We start from the raw sequence: 17,006 nt of genomic DNA on the forward strand, positions 1-17,006 counted from the left end.
AGAAAATCTGACTTTTCTTTAGGAATTCAAGCTAACATGGTGTGAACTGTTGATGTTAGTATGCATGGTCTTTCGGTGGGTGGATATGTCCTTTCTGTTGTGGATACATTTAGCCAATGATCGGCCAAAGGTTAAGAAAATATTCTCTTTTTGGTTAAAGAGGCCCGTTTGTGCATGCCAATGGTCTGCAAAGGCTCACAGTGTTCCCTCCAGTGGGAGTTTCTCTCGCACACACCCCCCCCCCCACCCCCGCACCTGTAATGCCTCCATTTGAACCCTTTGTTTACTTCTGTAACATAGTGACATCACTGTGTAACACTTGCGCTTCTATTGACTAGTACTCAAACACATTGCACTTCATAGGCTAAGGGACGGGAGTTCTCTAAGGGTATGAACAGCTAACCAATGAGAAAAATAAAGATCTCTCTGAACATTGAAGCATGGAAACATGTCCCAGTAGAGGAACAAAATACAGATATTTCCCTGAAAATGAGCAGAATAGGGCCCCTTTAAATTAATCTAAGGATGACTGTGGTTACCAACAAGTCATTCCTCTTCTTTCCTTTTACTTTCTCTTTTTCTTTTTGAGATAATCAGGACGTTTTTAATTCTTGCATCTATTAAGTATATATCATGCCATTTCTATAACTGACAATTCCAATAGTTTTCCCCAACTTCATGAATGGGTCATTATTTGCAAGTATAGTTGATTTAAAAACATTTGAACGAATGCTGCAGTTTTTCTGATGAGATCAACACTAACACTGCATTGCAGCTACAACAGCGTACGATTAACCTGTCCTGTGGCTTTCATGCATGTAAAACCAGGAGCATCGCAGGCTCTGTGTGTGCTCTGCTGTGTGCATGTATGTGACTAATAAAGAGGGCTTCATCCTCCGATTCTATTCTATTCTATTCTCTATCTGCTGGTTGTGTGTGGAAAAAGCACTTCCTGCTCCTCGGTAGCCTCTACCAGTCAGCCTGGAGAATTTATGAGCGTTCGGTTGATCTCATCCTCTCCAAGGATTTACAGGATGCTTGCCAGTCTCTTATCCAGTGTAGGTAGAGAAATAACTCCTTCTGGTGAGAGAGAGTCAGAACTGTGAGGTGGGACTGTGGATCCGACACTATTAAGAAGGGTCAGAAATGGCTTTTTAACTATATTTTCTACATTGTGAAGACGCCCTGGTGCAGAACTCTGCCGCGTTTGTAAAACGTCCCTGAAGGACATTGTGACATTTTTGTCAAAATACTTTCATTTGGCTTTTCTATTAGTCAACGGTTCACTGTGAAATCAAGTTGACGTGACAAATTCAAATCCAAGCCTTTGATGTTGCTTCTTTTTTTTAACGTATGTCTTTTGTTTTAAATCTGCCACCTCGGAGCGAAACATCGTATGGAATGTGAAGCAAAAATCTGTTACGGTATTTTTTACAACATTCAACAACGCATCATGCATTTCCGATTTGTGATAAAGCAAAACAACATCCATCCTTCTGTTAGTCAAACACAAGTGCATGCAGATGTGGATTAAGCGTGTCCTGATTCCGGGCTGAGGTAGACACTGCATTCCTCTGTTTTAAAAGCAAACCCTTACATAAAGTCTCATCAGGTGTGAGCCATTGCATTGATAGACCATTTCGAAATCTCTCAGAGAGGGAGCAGGAAGGCACTAATTCTGAGATTCCTAAGAAATCATTATTATCCGCAGCAAAGCTCATATTTTTAAGATGATCTTCTTTCTATTCTTCTGTGACTTTAAAGCAACATCATGACCATGGTAACCTAATGGATGAGAGGGAGGAGACACAGCATACATCTAATGTTCTCCATAAATCTGGACCCAGCTCCCCTCTTTCATCTCTTCGCTCCTCTGTGTCCTTCTCCAGAGTTCAGTAGGGATTTCCATTGAAGTAGATAGCAATGCATGCAAACAAAATCCTATAGCTTCGTGGAAGGATCTCTGCAACATAACAACACATCAGTGGCCAAATAACCCCTTCCGTCTATCAGATGGTTTGTGAGCAGCACGACGGGGTCCGCTCCTCCTCTCTCTATGTGTAGCACGGCCAATATCTTGAAAGCAGCATTTAGTACCTGGCCCTGTCCTCTGCAGCACATGGTCCTTGAAGTGATTTTGATCTGGAGTGTAATTACAAGCTTTCCTCTCTCTGATATTGTTGTTCTTGTGTCATGCTGTTTGAACCGTGCTGTGCGTCCGTTGCAACCTGTGTCCTTAAGGCTGCCCTTGATGAAATACACGTTGTTTGATGCGCTCTTTTGTTCTCCCACATGAAACAATCCTAACTGGTGGGGAAAAGTGTGTGTGTATGTGATAATGCATTTGCATTTGTGTGTGAGTGGCTGAGTCGAAGCGTTTTTGTCTGTTTGAGTGAATGTGTGTTTGCTAAGTCGTTGTTTTTTTGCCCACCCTTACCTGTTTCTCTTTATTTAAAGGCCCTTCCTCAATCAGCCTCTTACTGTGACCAATTGGATCCAATGTGAAGACACTATTAGATGACAAGGGTAAAAAAAAATATGAACAGTGATTCAGGGATGACATCATTTTTGTAGGCCAAATAAGTAGACATGTTGTTCCCTTGATAAAAAGCCAATGGGATTTTCATTGGATTTAGAATTTAGTAGTAAAACATCTAGGATACAAAAAGAAGAAGACATGATTAGATTTTTCTAAGAGTAAATATAAAAGATGTGATCATGGCTGCAATAAGTGTCCCTGACAAGCTGTAGTCTCATTTAGCCACTTCTTGCCGCCCAATTTGTTCAAACTCGTTAAAGCTAAGATCATAAGTTAGTATTAAATGATGTAAAATCTCTTTAGCTTGTTTTTTAACCAGAAGCCCATTGAGTTGGAAACGAACCAGACGTAAAAAAAATACTGACTCAATAATTAACACAACATCCACACAGTCCTGATGTTACCTTATAATGCAATGGCAATCACATATCAGGATACTTTGTACTTTTGGTCGGACTGTTTTTCATTGTTTGGTACTCCCTTTTTTCCAATGGTGTTGAAGCACAACTTTGTGGAAACAGATTTGGGAAGTCCCTTTCCCATTTCAGACCAAAAATATCCCAAAACAGCTCTGTAAATGAATAGTTGTCCTTGTTTGGTGGTAGTAATGACTGACTTCCCTGACCATCAACTGGAAAATCAATGCTGACTCTAAAAACTGCTCATGTTTATGGAATGACACGTTCAGCAAACAACTATGGGTGCACTGTTTGAGTGTCAACATACATTTAGCCATGTCTTGTACTTAAGGTGCTTTAATTTAAAGCCCAATGTGTTTTCATAGCCATCAACCTGTTCCTTTGCTGCTCTACAAATCCCTTAGAAGCTTTAAAGAATGCCAAATGCTGTAAATGTGGAAAATAAAAACACAGAGTCATAGTTTACCAGCTTAGAATAAGCCAAGATAAGTAGAGGATGTGTAGGTAGACTGGTTGCTGCTGTGTTCACTTGTTTTGTGTGTGTGACTGTGTGTGCGAAAGATAGCATTAGGGGGAAAGATATGTAGCAGCAGGGCTTAAGGGCCAGGCAGCAAGGAGAGAGGTGATAATTCAAAGCCCGAGCCAGAGAGCCCACCTCTCCCCTACACCTCCTCAGCATAAATATGAATCTCCTTTAGAATGATCTGCCAGGGTTTGTGCGGCTCAAACAAGCAGAGGGACCGGTGTTCATCTCATCATTTTCTCTTTCTTCCTCGTCTGGTGCCTGTAGATTCAGAACATCCCAGCATTAAACGCCTGTCCCTCCCCCCCGCCTCTGTTATTGAAGCCTAAAGGCCGACATAGCCGATAATCTAATTAATTAAGGTTAGGTCACGAAGCAATTTTCAATCATTAATTCGGCTCTGACCCCATTTGCGCAGGGATCTAGAGCAAATGAATGTTATTTGAGAGACAGTAAAATGTATTACGGCAAATAACAAGGGTAAATATTGCTTTTCTCTGTCCAACCTCATTTGCTCAGTGGAGCTTGTGGTCTCTTTCATTTAAAGGTACACCAGGATGAGATACACACTGCTCAATAAATGAATACTGAGAATGAAAACAGTAAAAGACACCATGTTTTATTAGCAGGAGGGCTCATAAAGTACATAGCTAAACTAAAAGAAGTATTGAGATCCTTTAATGTGTATTTTGTGCCTACTGTGACATGTCTCCATGCTTTAATGTTCATAAAGGTCTTTAGTTTTCTCATTCTGCAGCACCTCTTTTCACCCAGTCTGCTATGATTGGTTAGCTGGTCGGCTGCTTGGATATATCCCGCCCCTTAGCCTATCATGTACAATGTGTTAGAGCACTAGCCAATAGAAACGCAAGTGTTATGTAGTGATGTCACTATTCGTGAAGTAAGAAAGGGCCACAATGGAGGCGTTCAGGATGTTTTATATACAAAAGGAACTGATAACTTTCAGTGGAGTAAAAAGAAATACTCAAAGTACAAGTACTGTAAATAACGATTGTATAAAGTACTTGTTACTTTCTATTCCTGCTGAAAAGCTTGAAAAGGTCTTGCTGAAACCTGAAGACTTTTTAGAAATAAACGCCCATAATTCTTCAGCTGCTGGAACTCAAAACTGAAGGTTAGCGAGATAAATCTCCTATCAACAAAACAAATCCCTTAACTTCAAAAAGTGATGCTTTGCAAAGCTGTCTGGCAAACGAGGCATATTTAATCTGTCAGCTTTTATTCACTTGTTCAATAGCGAGGTACTTTCGGACCCTCCAAATCAAATCCACCTGCCAGCAAACATAATTCACGGTCAATATACAAAACAGCATGGGCAACAAACAACAGAAATTAAGTTTACGCAGCTTGAAAGGAAAAGCAGGAGGCTATATTCACAAGGATACTTTGTGAATATAGGCGGAATCAAATCCACCGGCCTGAATGGAATGATAAGCATGCTCAACAGGTGCCTCATAAATCCAAATCTAGCTCACAAAATTAGTGTTTACTGTACCACCAAGGGTGCAAAGAACTTCATTAGGAAAAACAAACTGTGTCACAGAGGTTGGTATTGCGAATAAATCAGAATAAAACAAGGTGGCTTCATCAGAGGTGGTTCTGGGTCGCACTTGTTATGATTTAACTCCACACCAAGGCCCAGAGTGTTTTTATTTTAGATCTCTACACAACATAAAGCTGCCTGTGTTCTCTTTACACCGGGGATAAAATGGTTCACTTGCCTATTTTACTCAAAGCAGCTTTTGGGAGGTTTATTCTCTCTTACGTGGCTTTGTTCTGTGCTGTTGGGACATTCTGTATAATGGATTTACTTGTATATCAAACCAAACAGGAAAGCCCACTGGGATTAACCTCCATAACATCTTGCGTTATATACAACACAGTTTATAGGGAGGCTGGTTGAAATAGACTCAATCCCAGAAGTACCAAAAGATCAAACTTTACAGCCGAAATAAACAGCCTGGTAATAACAATTGTTTTCAGTCTCTAATAAGGAAGATAAGGTTCAATACTATGCATAATTAAACACACACTGGTAATCATAGCACAAGATAAAGTATTTTAAATTGACTGATTTAGTTTTCACTTAGATTTGATCTTCTAAGGATCATGCTTTTGACAATTCTCACAATTGTTATTCAGTAAAAGCTTTATATAAGTCATTGTAACCACTGTTGACATGCATTGTAAGGTTATTATAGGTCACTCTCTGGGTTAAAAGGTTGTTGTCAGGTCAAGGTGTTAAAGAAATAACATATCTATGCAAGAAAAATACACAAATGTCTGATGTATTTCCATTTGACTGAAAACACCCGTTTAAATGCTTTATAATGTGTTACGATTATTGTTAATGAGTGTGAATGCTGTGTGAGAGCTCTCAGATATCCAGCTTTTCATTTTGCCTTATTCTAGTCATGTTGCAGTGATGCTAGTAGAGCCTGTTCACCATTCTTCATCACTGATACATTAATACGTCCAAGACGGCTGAAGCATCAATCTGAAGCCCGCAGGTGAAACGCGTCGGTGCACTTCGGCGTCATCACTGTCTGAAGTGAAGAACATCAGCTGAGAGCTCAGGAGCAATATAAATACTTTATATATGCTATGACAGTCAGTCTGATAAGGATGTAAAGAGCCTGTAAAAGTCTCTCGCTGTTGGTTCCATCTCTGTAATGTCCCTGAGGAGGTCTCTGACTAAAGCAAGACAAGCCTACTGCATTTTTCAGGGTTGTCTGGACTCTATATATGGACATTTATATTATCATGTCATTGAGTCTGACAAATAAAGTACTTCAAAGTGAATGTTGCTGCACCTCTTCACATCACAGGATAATACAGGCTCTTACTAGCCACCACATGCTATCAGTTCTTATAATGCACACTGTCCAGCTTTAGCTATGCTAGCAGCCCCGCTAAATGGGCCAAAAGCTTAAGCAACAGAGCTAAACTGACTCATTTAACAGCTTTTGGACGGTCTGCAGATAGACATGTTGCCTTTGGATCAAATGTCCTAACTCAAAACATAGTGCTTCAATTTCAAAGTGCATTGGTCTACCTGCAAACTAATCCTGTTTTCCAACACCGTTATGCTTCGGAAGCTAAACTGGCCTAGCTTCAGCTAAGTTAGCTAAATATAACAGCACCACACATAGCTACTGTGTGATTAACGATCCACTAATAGCTGCCACCATTTATTTTTAAGTTGTGTCTCAAGATATTAAAAACAATAGCACTGGGTAATGGCAATTATTCAAATATGTTGTTCCCTTCCCGTTTTAGGACTGAAGGGGAGGGAATACATTTGGATATAGCGAAACAAAAATAAGTTTGGGTGGCGCAGCATTGTGTCATTGGAGAAAATTGTAAAGGCTACTTTAACTTTCAGGTTTCAGCTTCATGCCCCCGGCTTCCACTGTAAATAACTATATCCTGTTCCTCGGTCTACAGCAGTCTGAACACACCGTATATCCTGTTAAACTGCAGCCGCTGCTGCTGCTGTAGCAACCTACAGTATGTGATTCATCATAAATATGTAAAAATGTGCTTAATCACATAGAATTCCTGGAGTGTTTTAGCCATCTAATCCATCAATTAGACACAGCATGCATTGCTGCTGTGCTTTGGTTGTTTTACTGTGTTAATTAAGACATATTTGGCTATTTAAATGGGTCTGCTTTAATGTACTATAGGGTATTAGTAATGAGCAGCTGTACTTTAGAAACCCAGATTTAAACAGGACATGGTTTTTGCAATATTTTACACATAATTAAAGTAATTTAACATAATTTGCATAAAATGCTTGCAAATCACATCGGTTAATACTGGCTCTTCATCTCCATAAATACAATGAATAATACATGTTATCAAATATTAGCAGCAGAGATGCATTGTGGCTCGGCACTCTGTCCTATAACCAGGGTCATGTGTTCTCTGGCTGCCTGCTATAAGTCAGCCAGGTAATTACCTTGGTCATTAAATCCTGATCCGGTCACAGGTATTGACTCTGGTCTGTATAAAAGGTATTATATATTATATAATGTGTGGTAATAATTAGATTTAGAGGGTAGGAAGAGAGCGAAAGTGTCCGATTTTCAAGCAAATAGCACAGAGACACACACAGATACACACACACACACACACACACACACACACACACACACAGAGGTGATGCACAGGAGACTGAGGAACTGCTGCAGTGATAAGCAGCCATGATTTCTCTTTGGTTGATTAGCTTTAGCTTCTGATAAGAAAACTGTCAAATGACTTCTTGCCGATGTGTTCACAATGGTCATTTAGCGGCGTGCAAGAAACTTTAAAAAAAACCTTCCCTTTTGGTCTTTGTTATCAACGATCCACATGTTTTTCTCTCAGTCTGAGGAAGAACATAATAGCTTGACATTGAATCACCAAAGGTAATATAGGTACCTGTCAGCTTCTTTGTGCAGTGCCAGCGACGTACTGAATATGTGTTTGTAAAATGTAAAAAACAACAAAAACAACGCAACAGAGGAACACTTCTGTCTGTTGGCCTCGAGTTTAATACCTGCCCTTGGAGGTCAGACACAATCTGTGCCCCCATCATGTGCCCTCGTTTTTTTTACAGTGTTGCAATGGCAATATTCTTCTTTTTATTCCCAGTCCTTTTGTTTCCAGAGAAAAGCACTCAAACTCTCCTGCTAGAAAAATAACACCCTAATGTTGATCGAAAACACAGAGTGCAGGGATGTGAGGAATTTAGGGAGAATCTGTTGCTCAGTAGCTGGGAAACACACACACACACACACACACACACACACACACACAGCTGGTAGTGTGGTGTTTTTTGTTTGGTTTTCTTGGTCTGTTTTACTCAGAAAATGTGAAGAGGGCTCTGTAGAATCTTATATAGTTGTGTCACATGGTTGAGATAAATTACACCAGGGATAAAAGGACATCTTAGAATTTAGAATTAATAAAGAAAGTCTTTTGATTTACTTTATAAATGCAGAGTGATATCCGCAGTTGAGGGACCGAGAAACAGAGCGCTACTTTCACCAGGAATGTTAAAGGACACATAAGGAACATTTGAAAAAGGATTCCAGTGATGGGAACTTTAAATAAATGAAACAGATATAGCTCCAATGAAAATAGTACAAAATAGAACAATGGATAACAACAACGCTGCAAAAAACAAAGGAACACAGTGTCAGAAATAAAATAGAAGGATCATTTTCATAAATATTAACATGTTAAAGGTGAGGTACAAATGCCAAAAGTAAACAATAAAAATCAGCTCCAGGAACAGTAGCTGTAGGTGTCTGATTAAGCTTACTAAATTTAAGTTTGTTGCTATTCGGAGGAGGATATTTTCAACCAGTTTGAATCCAGCAGAGTTACTCATGCCATTTGATGAGATGGGATGATTAGATGACTCACTGGATGAGAACGTCTGAGTCATGGCTACAGATAAGCACAGTGCAGAGAAAGAGAGTTTGAGGGGAGTGTTTTTCTGTGTCCCCAAAGTTAATGATCACTGGAGGTGGGATTCTAAAAAAGGAGAATAGTTTCATATCTATTGGAAAATGCTTTTTTGAAACTTCAATCCTCTTTGTATTGGTAAATGGAAAAAGCTCCAGCCGAGATAAGGCCTGTGACATGTTCACATCCAGCTTTATCTGATTCCCTCTTTATCAGTTGGATGTTGGCAGTGGTCAGCATTGTTTTTTTGGACACATTGATAAAGGGGCTTATCTGGCATCCAAGACACACGGCCAGAGAATAACCTCAGAGATGGATCCAGTCCAATAAAAGAGCCAGCAATTCTAACAGGACGTCCATTATCTGTAACATGGCTTTACAGTGAAGGCGTCCTCGCCCCGTCCTCTCGCACTGCGTTTCCAGCAGAGCTCATTAGCGGGAGTCTGCACGTGTAAATGATGACCGATTTCACTAACTCCCTCAAGTGCTGATCTCATGGATGTTTAAAGAGAGCTGGTTACAGCCTGGAGATGGTGCCCCGTTCATTCCTCTGAAGGTTGTTTAGTGGTGCATGAATCCAAAACAACCTGACTAAAAAATACCCGGGATCTAAGTGCACTTGCGTTTTCCTTTAGCACCGCTGACGTGCTGCGTCATGGCAGAGTCACGACCAGTCTTGTGTCAGTAAAATGAATAGAGAGGGAAACTCTGGATTTGTCTTTCCAGAGTTTCTTCTTTGTTCCACCCCAAAGGAAATCACTTACAATGTGTTGGAGCCCTAGCCAATAGGTGCGAATCTCCCCCTGGAGGAAACTCTGGGAATTTAGCCTTTGCAGACGATTTTCATGCACAATCCTGTAAAACAATATACAGGAAAGGGAAAACCCCAATAAGCATAAACAGGTGTGTGAATATAAGGGTTACTCCAGGGATTGTACTTATTTCAGGGGGTTGTTTTTGTATTATTTGCTCTTTTTCAATGTTAGTTAATGGGGAAAAGTATTTTTGGGCCCAATGATAGAACGCACTGAAACTGAAGTTGTATGGACATTGATTGAAAACTACAAAAAGCTGCTTCAACACTCTGGTTACTTCCTGGAGGCTTAGCTGATCTGCCCTCTGATACATCAGCAGAGACAGTCTGACTGCCACATGCTTCGTGTGGGACTATTGCATCGCTCCTTGAGTTAAGTAACAACCGGATGGAAATTTCCCAGTAAGCATTGAGCCCATTAGGTTTCGTACAGGGCAGTTCACCTTGGGCAATAAACAGTTGTTGGCAAGACACTGGGATCACTACAGCTGTTGATGTGGATGGATAGGCGCAGGCAGGAGCTGAAGAGGAGGTGGCGCCGGGCCCCGTTTCATTTTCCTGTTTCCGTCCAAAAACACGCAGACTCAGAGCCCGGAGCCGTGACTTTGAAGTGGTGTCTTTGATTAAGCAGTTCATTAAGGGAGAAGCTGCATGGAAGCGAGCAGATAAGTCAGAGGAGAGGGGGAAAAAAACAGGAAGCGAGGAAAAAGGAGCTGATAGTGATATTGGCAGCTCATCAGTTTGTCAAGAGCCAGACCGTGGTCCTTCTGACGGGCGGAGAAGCCAGCTGGCACCGCGGGGCGGAGTTAAAAGCTGTAAGAGGACAAAAACTGCCCACATGTGTGAAAGGAACAGTTGCTGCAAGCTGTGCTGTTGGTGCTAAAGGAGGGCGGGACAGCAGGCAGATGATCATTTATGCATTTGAGGACTAATGATACCTACTCTTTTCCTGATCCGATTCCTGCCTCTGTCTCCTCTCTGAGCCAGCTCCTGCTCCTCCGTCACCTTTGTGTCTATGCTGCTCCTTTTTCATTCTCTATCCATCACTTCTTCCTCCTTCCTCTTGTCTCCCCCTCCTTCATCAAGCACCAACACCACCGTCCTTACAGTCTACGCCGAACATCTGCCTGTCCTCTCTCTCCACTTCCTCCTCTTTCCATCCTCTTCAACACCATTATTCACATTTTCCTCACATCTTTCCCTCCCTCTTTTACATCTTTCCTTAAATCCTTCTTATCACATCTGAATCAGAAAAGGGGTTTAGTGCACATTATTTTTTCACATGCAAGGAATTTGAGTTGGTGTTTGGTGCATACAATTAACATATTACAGGATATAATAATGAGTAAAAGTCAAATAGCATATTAAAAGTATTGAAACTATTTTAATGAGACACGAACAGCACAGCAAAAGTCCTTTATTTTTTTAACCACTTGTTGTCAGGGTTGGGGAAACAGGAGTCAAGTGCAGTAAATCAAGGGGAAGCAGGTAAGGGTCAAAAACAAAAAGCGAGCTTTATTTAAAAGCTGTTGATGAAACCATGACGCAAGGGGAACACAGGACATGAAAAACACTTAGCTCCAGACATGAAGGGTGACAGGAACAGGCAGGTATCATGGACGAGATCAGGGAAGACATGACGACGACCGAACAACAGACAAAAGGGAAACGGGGACTAAATACACATGGGTAATCACAAGACGAGAGACAGTTGGAAGGGGGAGGAGAAACACAGGGGCAACAGGTGAACACGATGACACAATCAGGCACAGGAGGGAAACGCAGACAGGAAGTGAAGCTTAACATGACAGAAGTGGGGAAAACATTTCAAAATAAAAACACACAACACAAAGACATGACCGATACGAAACAAGGATCATGACACTTGTCCAACCCGACCTCCTCCATTCCCAGACTTTGCTGCTGTATCGACATCACCTGTCCTGTCTCCTGATGAAGTACTAACAGATTGATAACCTGATTTCCCCCTTCTACTTCCTCTACCCTTTCTCCTCATTCTCTTCTTATTCTCACTCCTCTCTTCAGCCTTCATCGTCTTTTCCTGCATCCATGCTTTTCTAACTCATCCTCCATGCTTCTCTAACCCATCATCCATGCTTCTCTAACCCATCATCCATGCTTCTCTAACCCATCATCCATGCTTCTCTAACCCATCATCCATGCCGACTCACCAAGTCTTTAAAATCTCACATTTTCAGCTGCTTGCAGCTGCTGACATTAACCTCTTTGATTTCCTCCCTAAAGGTCCTTTTTCACTCCATTACGCTATTCCCAAAATACAATAAATACATTCTCCATTTATTGTCTTTCTCTTCCCCTTTCCCTCCATCTACACCAGCCTGGTTTTTATAAAGGCGTGGCCGGCTCACAGGTGACCCTCTCCAGCCTGGTGAACCAGACGCGGGCCATGCTGGAGGAGCAGGCGCGCCACCTGCTGACGGAGGTGGAGCGGCAGACCATGGGCTACTACGTGGAGGAGTACAGGGAAGGGCACATCGGGGTGGAGCAGCTGGTCGTGGCGCTGTTCGAGCTGCTCAACACGCATGCCAAGGTGAAGGCTTGTTTCAGAAAAGAAGCTTTAAGAGAGCATCACTCTCCTGTGCTCCTGCAGGGCGGATTTATACCCAGGCTTTTTGTCGAAGCTTACAGCACTGTTTTCTTTTATCTTCATCCCCAGATCTTAAAAGTGTCTTGATTTTCTCACAGGCTGTAGTAGTTCCCCTTGTAAAGGTAAACAATAAATCAAAGGTGTTTTATTTCAGATACATGCACCCCCAGAAGGGCTTCTGAAAACGTCCTTTACTGCCTAAATCTTGGTTTCGATTTAAAGGAACATTTAATCGCATTAGTAATGATGTCAACAATTCAGTTTGATGAACAAAACCAAAGTGGTTTTAAAGGGGAATTATTAAATGTACTCTTGTGCACATACATGTTGGTATCTGGAGTGCAACCAACCCACACACTGTCAAAAACAACACAATCCTGTCAGATGTATGTGGGCTCTCTGGTAAGTAAATAAGGAATTCAGATTTGGTACGCCTTCCTCTGCCACACAGGCCTATTGTAATATTCCACCCCCCTATGAACAAGTATGAATCTCCAAAAAAGCACAATATGTCCCCCTTTAAATCACCATGAGAGGAGCTGCACTGTCGCTTACGCGGTAAAGCGCTGCCCTAATATACAGAAGCTCAGTCCTTATACGGTCAGTACCACAGTCCATAGCAGCACAGGTTCCAATCCTGAGGCCTTTGCTGCAAATCATCCCCTCACTTTCTCCCCTTGTTTGTCTTCACCAGTTCTAATAAAGATAAAACAGATGAATGAATCAGCATGAAATACAGTTTGGGCCAAAGCTAATGAGCCCCATATTTATTTATGACTACAGCCCATCAACAGGAACATAAATACTTGACCTGGAAGCAGTCACATTTGAAATAATAACCTGTTGGTTGCTTTAAAAATGTTTAACCTGAGCATTAAATGCAAAAAATAAGATGTTAGAGCTGTTGGATTTTCTTTGTTTGGCAACATCATCAGAAAACTCAGCAGGAGGGTAGGACGATTATTTCTTATTTTCCTTGAGGGAATGAATCAGATATGGTTGAAGTTTATCCAGCAACCATCAATAAATCAGGCTTTGGATAAAACAACATTTGAACAATCGCTGAAAAGCCCTTTTTAAAGATTTACAGTTTCAACTTGATTCAGTCCTGGTTTTAAGTTCATCCTAGTTGGTACGACCCACCCTAAGCCTGTTGCATCATACCTTTCCTCCCCTTTTGTGTCTCCCCCCTCCTCCCCCCTCAGTTCTCTCTGCTGTCTGAAGTGCGAGGCCTGGTCACCCCTCAGGACCTGGAGCACTTTGACGCGCTGGTGCTGAGACGAGAAATTCAGGCTCTTAAAGCTCGACAGGGGCCAGCCGGAGCCACGGCACTGCAGCAAGACTCCCTGTCCATGGTGTCGTACCCAGACACTCTGACCTCATCTTCAGCCAGCTTCATGACCAACACCACCCTCAGCTCTGCACGGGTAGGCTGGGTTCATCCGTTTAATAACTCTCTGGCACCTTCTGATATAGTGCGGGCAGCCTTTTTTTATTTTGAAGTACGTGGAAACATAAAATCTGGGTATTTTCAGGGTGAACTGGTAGCTCTTTTTATCTCTCTGTAAGAAATATTCCATAGGCTGCTATTTTTCTGATTATGTAGCCACAGTTCAGTTTGGTATGATTTATTTATTTCCTTGCTGCGTACCTGTGTGTGTGTGAAGGAGAGAAAGAGGGTAGTGTGATATATTTCAATGGATTCGAACCAATTTCTGATGTAGAAAAGACCCTGCTCTGATGTGCTGAACAAAGACACGTTGCAATGCCTCTTCCTGAGATTCTTTAGGTTGATAGTTTAGATTTTCTTCACTTACTCCCACTTTCTCACCCAACAAACCTCCCCCTTCCCCCTTCTATAGGAAAGGCTGCTCTGGCTGATAGATATGATGGAGGTAGGAGTCGCTGCTGAAAGTGATGAATGCTTTTGCAACACACACGTCCAGGATACACAATAAATAAGGAGTAGAGTCCTGAGTGTAGCACACACACACACACACACACACACACTCTGACACTCACCTTTCTGTGTGGTTTTGCAGTGAATTTGTTTGCAGTGTTGCTTTTTTTTCCTTCTTTTTCTCTTCGCTACCTTGATTTGGACATTACCTGTAGTGCTTTTAAAGAAAGTGCAGTCTCTCCACAACCCTGACAGGCTCTGTTGATGCTGAGCAGGAAGACTCCAGTTGTCTATGTGTGGATTGGATTGAAGTACAGAGAGGAAAGGTTGTTTTAAAGGAATAATTAGAGGTGATATTTACTATTAATTAGTTATTAGTCTTAAGGTTTTATTTATTCCGGTGTTTCTCTTGTGCATCAAACACACAACTGGACTCATCGCATTGCACTACTTCAACATAGGATCCTACCAGATAGACGACCCACCTTTAAACAGCCAAGTATCAAACGTTAAAATACTCAAAATGACCACAATGAAACATAAAATATCTACTAAATTACACAAAAACAAATACTAAAACATTCAAAAACAACAAAGATAAATAAAGAGAATCACAGAAAGAAACAAAACAACAACAGCAACTTTATTTTGGTCCTGCTTTCACATGTGCCAACAACTTTAAAGCTAATGTGTTGTTGTGTAGTCAGCAGGTGTTATGTTATGGATTAAAAAGACTACTTGCACACACACACACACACACACACACACACACACACACACACACACACACACACACACACACACACACACACACACACACACACACACACACACACCGTATCTAAATTGACAGCGGAGATATACTGTTGACTGCAGATTTTCCCTCCACACAGTCCCTCTCTTTTCGACGCCATTGATGTTTTGTTTTTTACCTCTCAGCTCTCCCCCTCAGAGAAGGGACTTGTGGATGTGGAAGTGTGTGTGTGTGTTTGTGTGTGTTGTTCTTTATTCTATCCATGGGTCTTTCTGTGTCTATTTTTGTCATTTTGGTCCCCTGGGTGACTGCTTCCACAGCAGCGTAAAGCAGATTAGAGAGCTTTGTGGGTGAGGGAGGGAGATATCGACTCACTCAAAAACAGGGTATACAGTCAACCTGCATACCGATGAAGGTGCACACACACTCGCACAACAACCCAAGCAAACATACAAAAACACAGGTGCAGCCTGCTGGACAAACACAACGTTGCTTTTGGATGCAAGAAAATAAAATGTGTATTTAACCAGATTATTCCTACTAATGTGTAAATAGTTCATATTTGTTTACACTTAGGGAACTAAAACTAACTTGAAACTAGCTATTTAGACCATAAACTCTTCATGAAAATGCTAATTTTGGCAATACATAAAGTGAAAAGTAAATCATTTTTTCATAGACTTCTATCTAATCTGGTTTATTTTTGCATCCACGAAGTTAAAGGCACTCTCCTATTGGCTTATAAACTGGAAATCGTGATTATGAAGAGATCAAAATGGTTTATTGTTGTATAAATCATAATGTTTTGAGAGCCCTGCCAATAGAGAGTAGATGGGTCATGGGTTTATTGTGCTTTGACCGAGTGTTGGGTCAGTTTTGCCATCATTAAAGCTGTATGAAAGCCGATTCTTCAGCTTGAGTAGTTGCATATGGCTGTAGAGATATTGCTCTCTGTATGCTGTGTGCTACATACAGAGGTCAGGGCAAAGAGAAGAGCAACTCTTTGAGTAGTTACCTAACATACCTACCTGACTATGTGCGGCTAGCAGGTTGTACAAAACCTTTCCTCCACTTTCTCCCATGTACACCTGAATTGAAAAATCCTTTATTTTGGGTTTGCTCAAAATGTAATGGGTTCCTTGGCCCATGCTTCACCCTTACTCCAAGTTTTGAAAAATCGAGGCCAGTAGGTTTTTGTAGCAAAAACATAACTTCCATGGCATAGGAAATCTGGCGTCTGCGGGCACATTTGTAGTGTTTGAAATCACGATTGTTTCCACTGATGCAGTTTAACATCTGTGGTGCTGTCATGCTCCTCTTCAGTGATATGCTGCTTCAAATCTAAAATAAATCAGTGTTCAGTCTAAATTGCACATCATTTGTCTTCAAGATGGTGATCATGGTGCCTTGAATTCCTGCTGACGGAATGTAGAATTAATTATTGTCAACAACATCAACCTTTGCACTGAAAGTGTCACAAAGCACATCGCAGACATTGTCAAATTATCAAAGGGGCCCTATAATGCTCATTTTCAGGTTCATATTTGTATTTGTGCCTCTAATGGGACATGTTTCCATGCTTTAATGCTCAGAAAATATCTTTATTTTTCTCATACTGCCTGTGTTGCAGCACCTGTTTTCCCCCTCTGATGAGAGGGAGACCGACACAGGCAGGAGCGATTGTGTGGGAGGGACACTGCCTCTGAACTTTGGGATTTTAGCCTTTGCAGACCATTTACATGCACAAAAATCTATATAACACACTGCAGGAAAGGGAAACTCCAAAAAGCATAATAGGGCCTTTTAAAAGACAAGTAGCAAAAAATGGTGACATCCTTAGATTTTATCCTGAATTGTCACCAATGCAAAATCGTGTTTTTTCTACTACAACAAATTAAAAAGAGGAAATATATCCCCCCCCCCACAACCCCCCCCCCCAGAAGTCAGACC

General features: G+C 41.4%; 1 protein-coding gene across 1 annotated transcript in view; it reads left to right on the forward strand.

Moving 5' to 3' along the window:
• whrna (whirlin a) overlaps positions 1-17,006 on the forward strand; it is a 129,788-nt gene that overhangs the window by 98,990 nt on the left and 13,792 nt on the right. The window contains exons 6-8 of the mRNA XM_063889815.1: positions 12,133-12,345; positions 13,608-13,829; positions 14,265-14,297. Of these exons, the coding sequence (XP_063745885.1) occupies positions 12,133-12,345; positions 13,608-13,829; positions 14,265-14,297 (468 nt within the window). The remainder of the gene's footprint in view (positions 1-12,132; positions 12,346-13,607; positions 13,830-14,264; positions 14,298-17,006) is intronic.

The sequence above is a fragment of the Eleginops maclovinus genome, chromosome 8 (assembly GCF_036324505.1).
Source record: "Eleginops maclovinus isolate JMC-PN-2008 ecotype Puerto Natales chromosome 8, JC_Emac_rtc_rv5, whole genome shotgun sequence".
Classification (NCBI taxonomy): domain Eukaryota; kingdom Metazoa; phylum Chordata; class Actinopteri; order Perciformes; family Eleginopidae; genus Eleginops; species Eleginops maclovinus.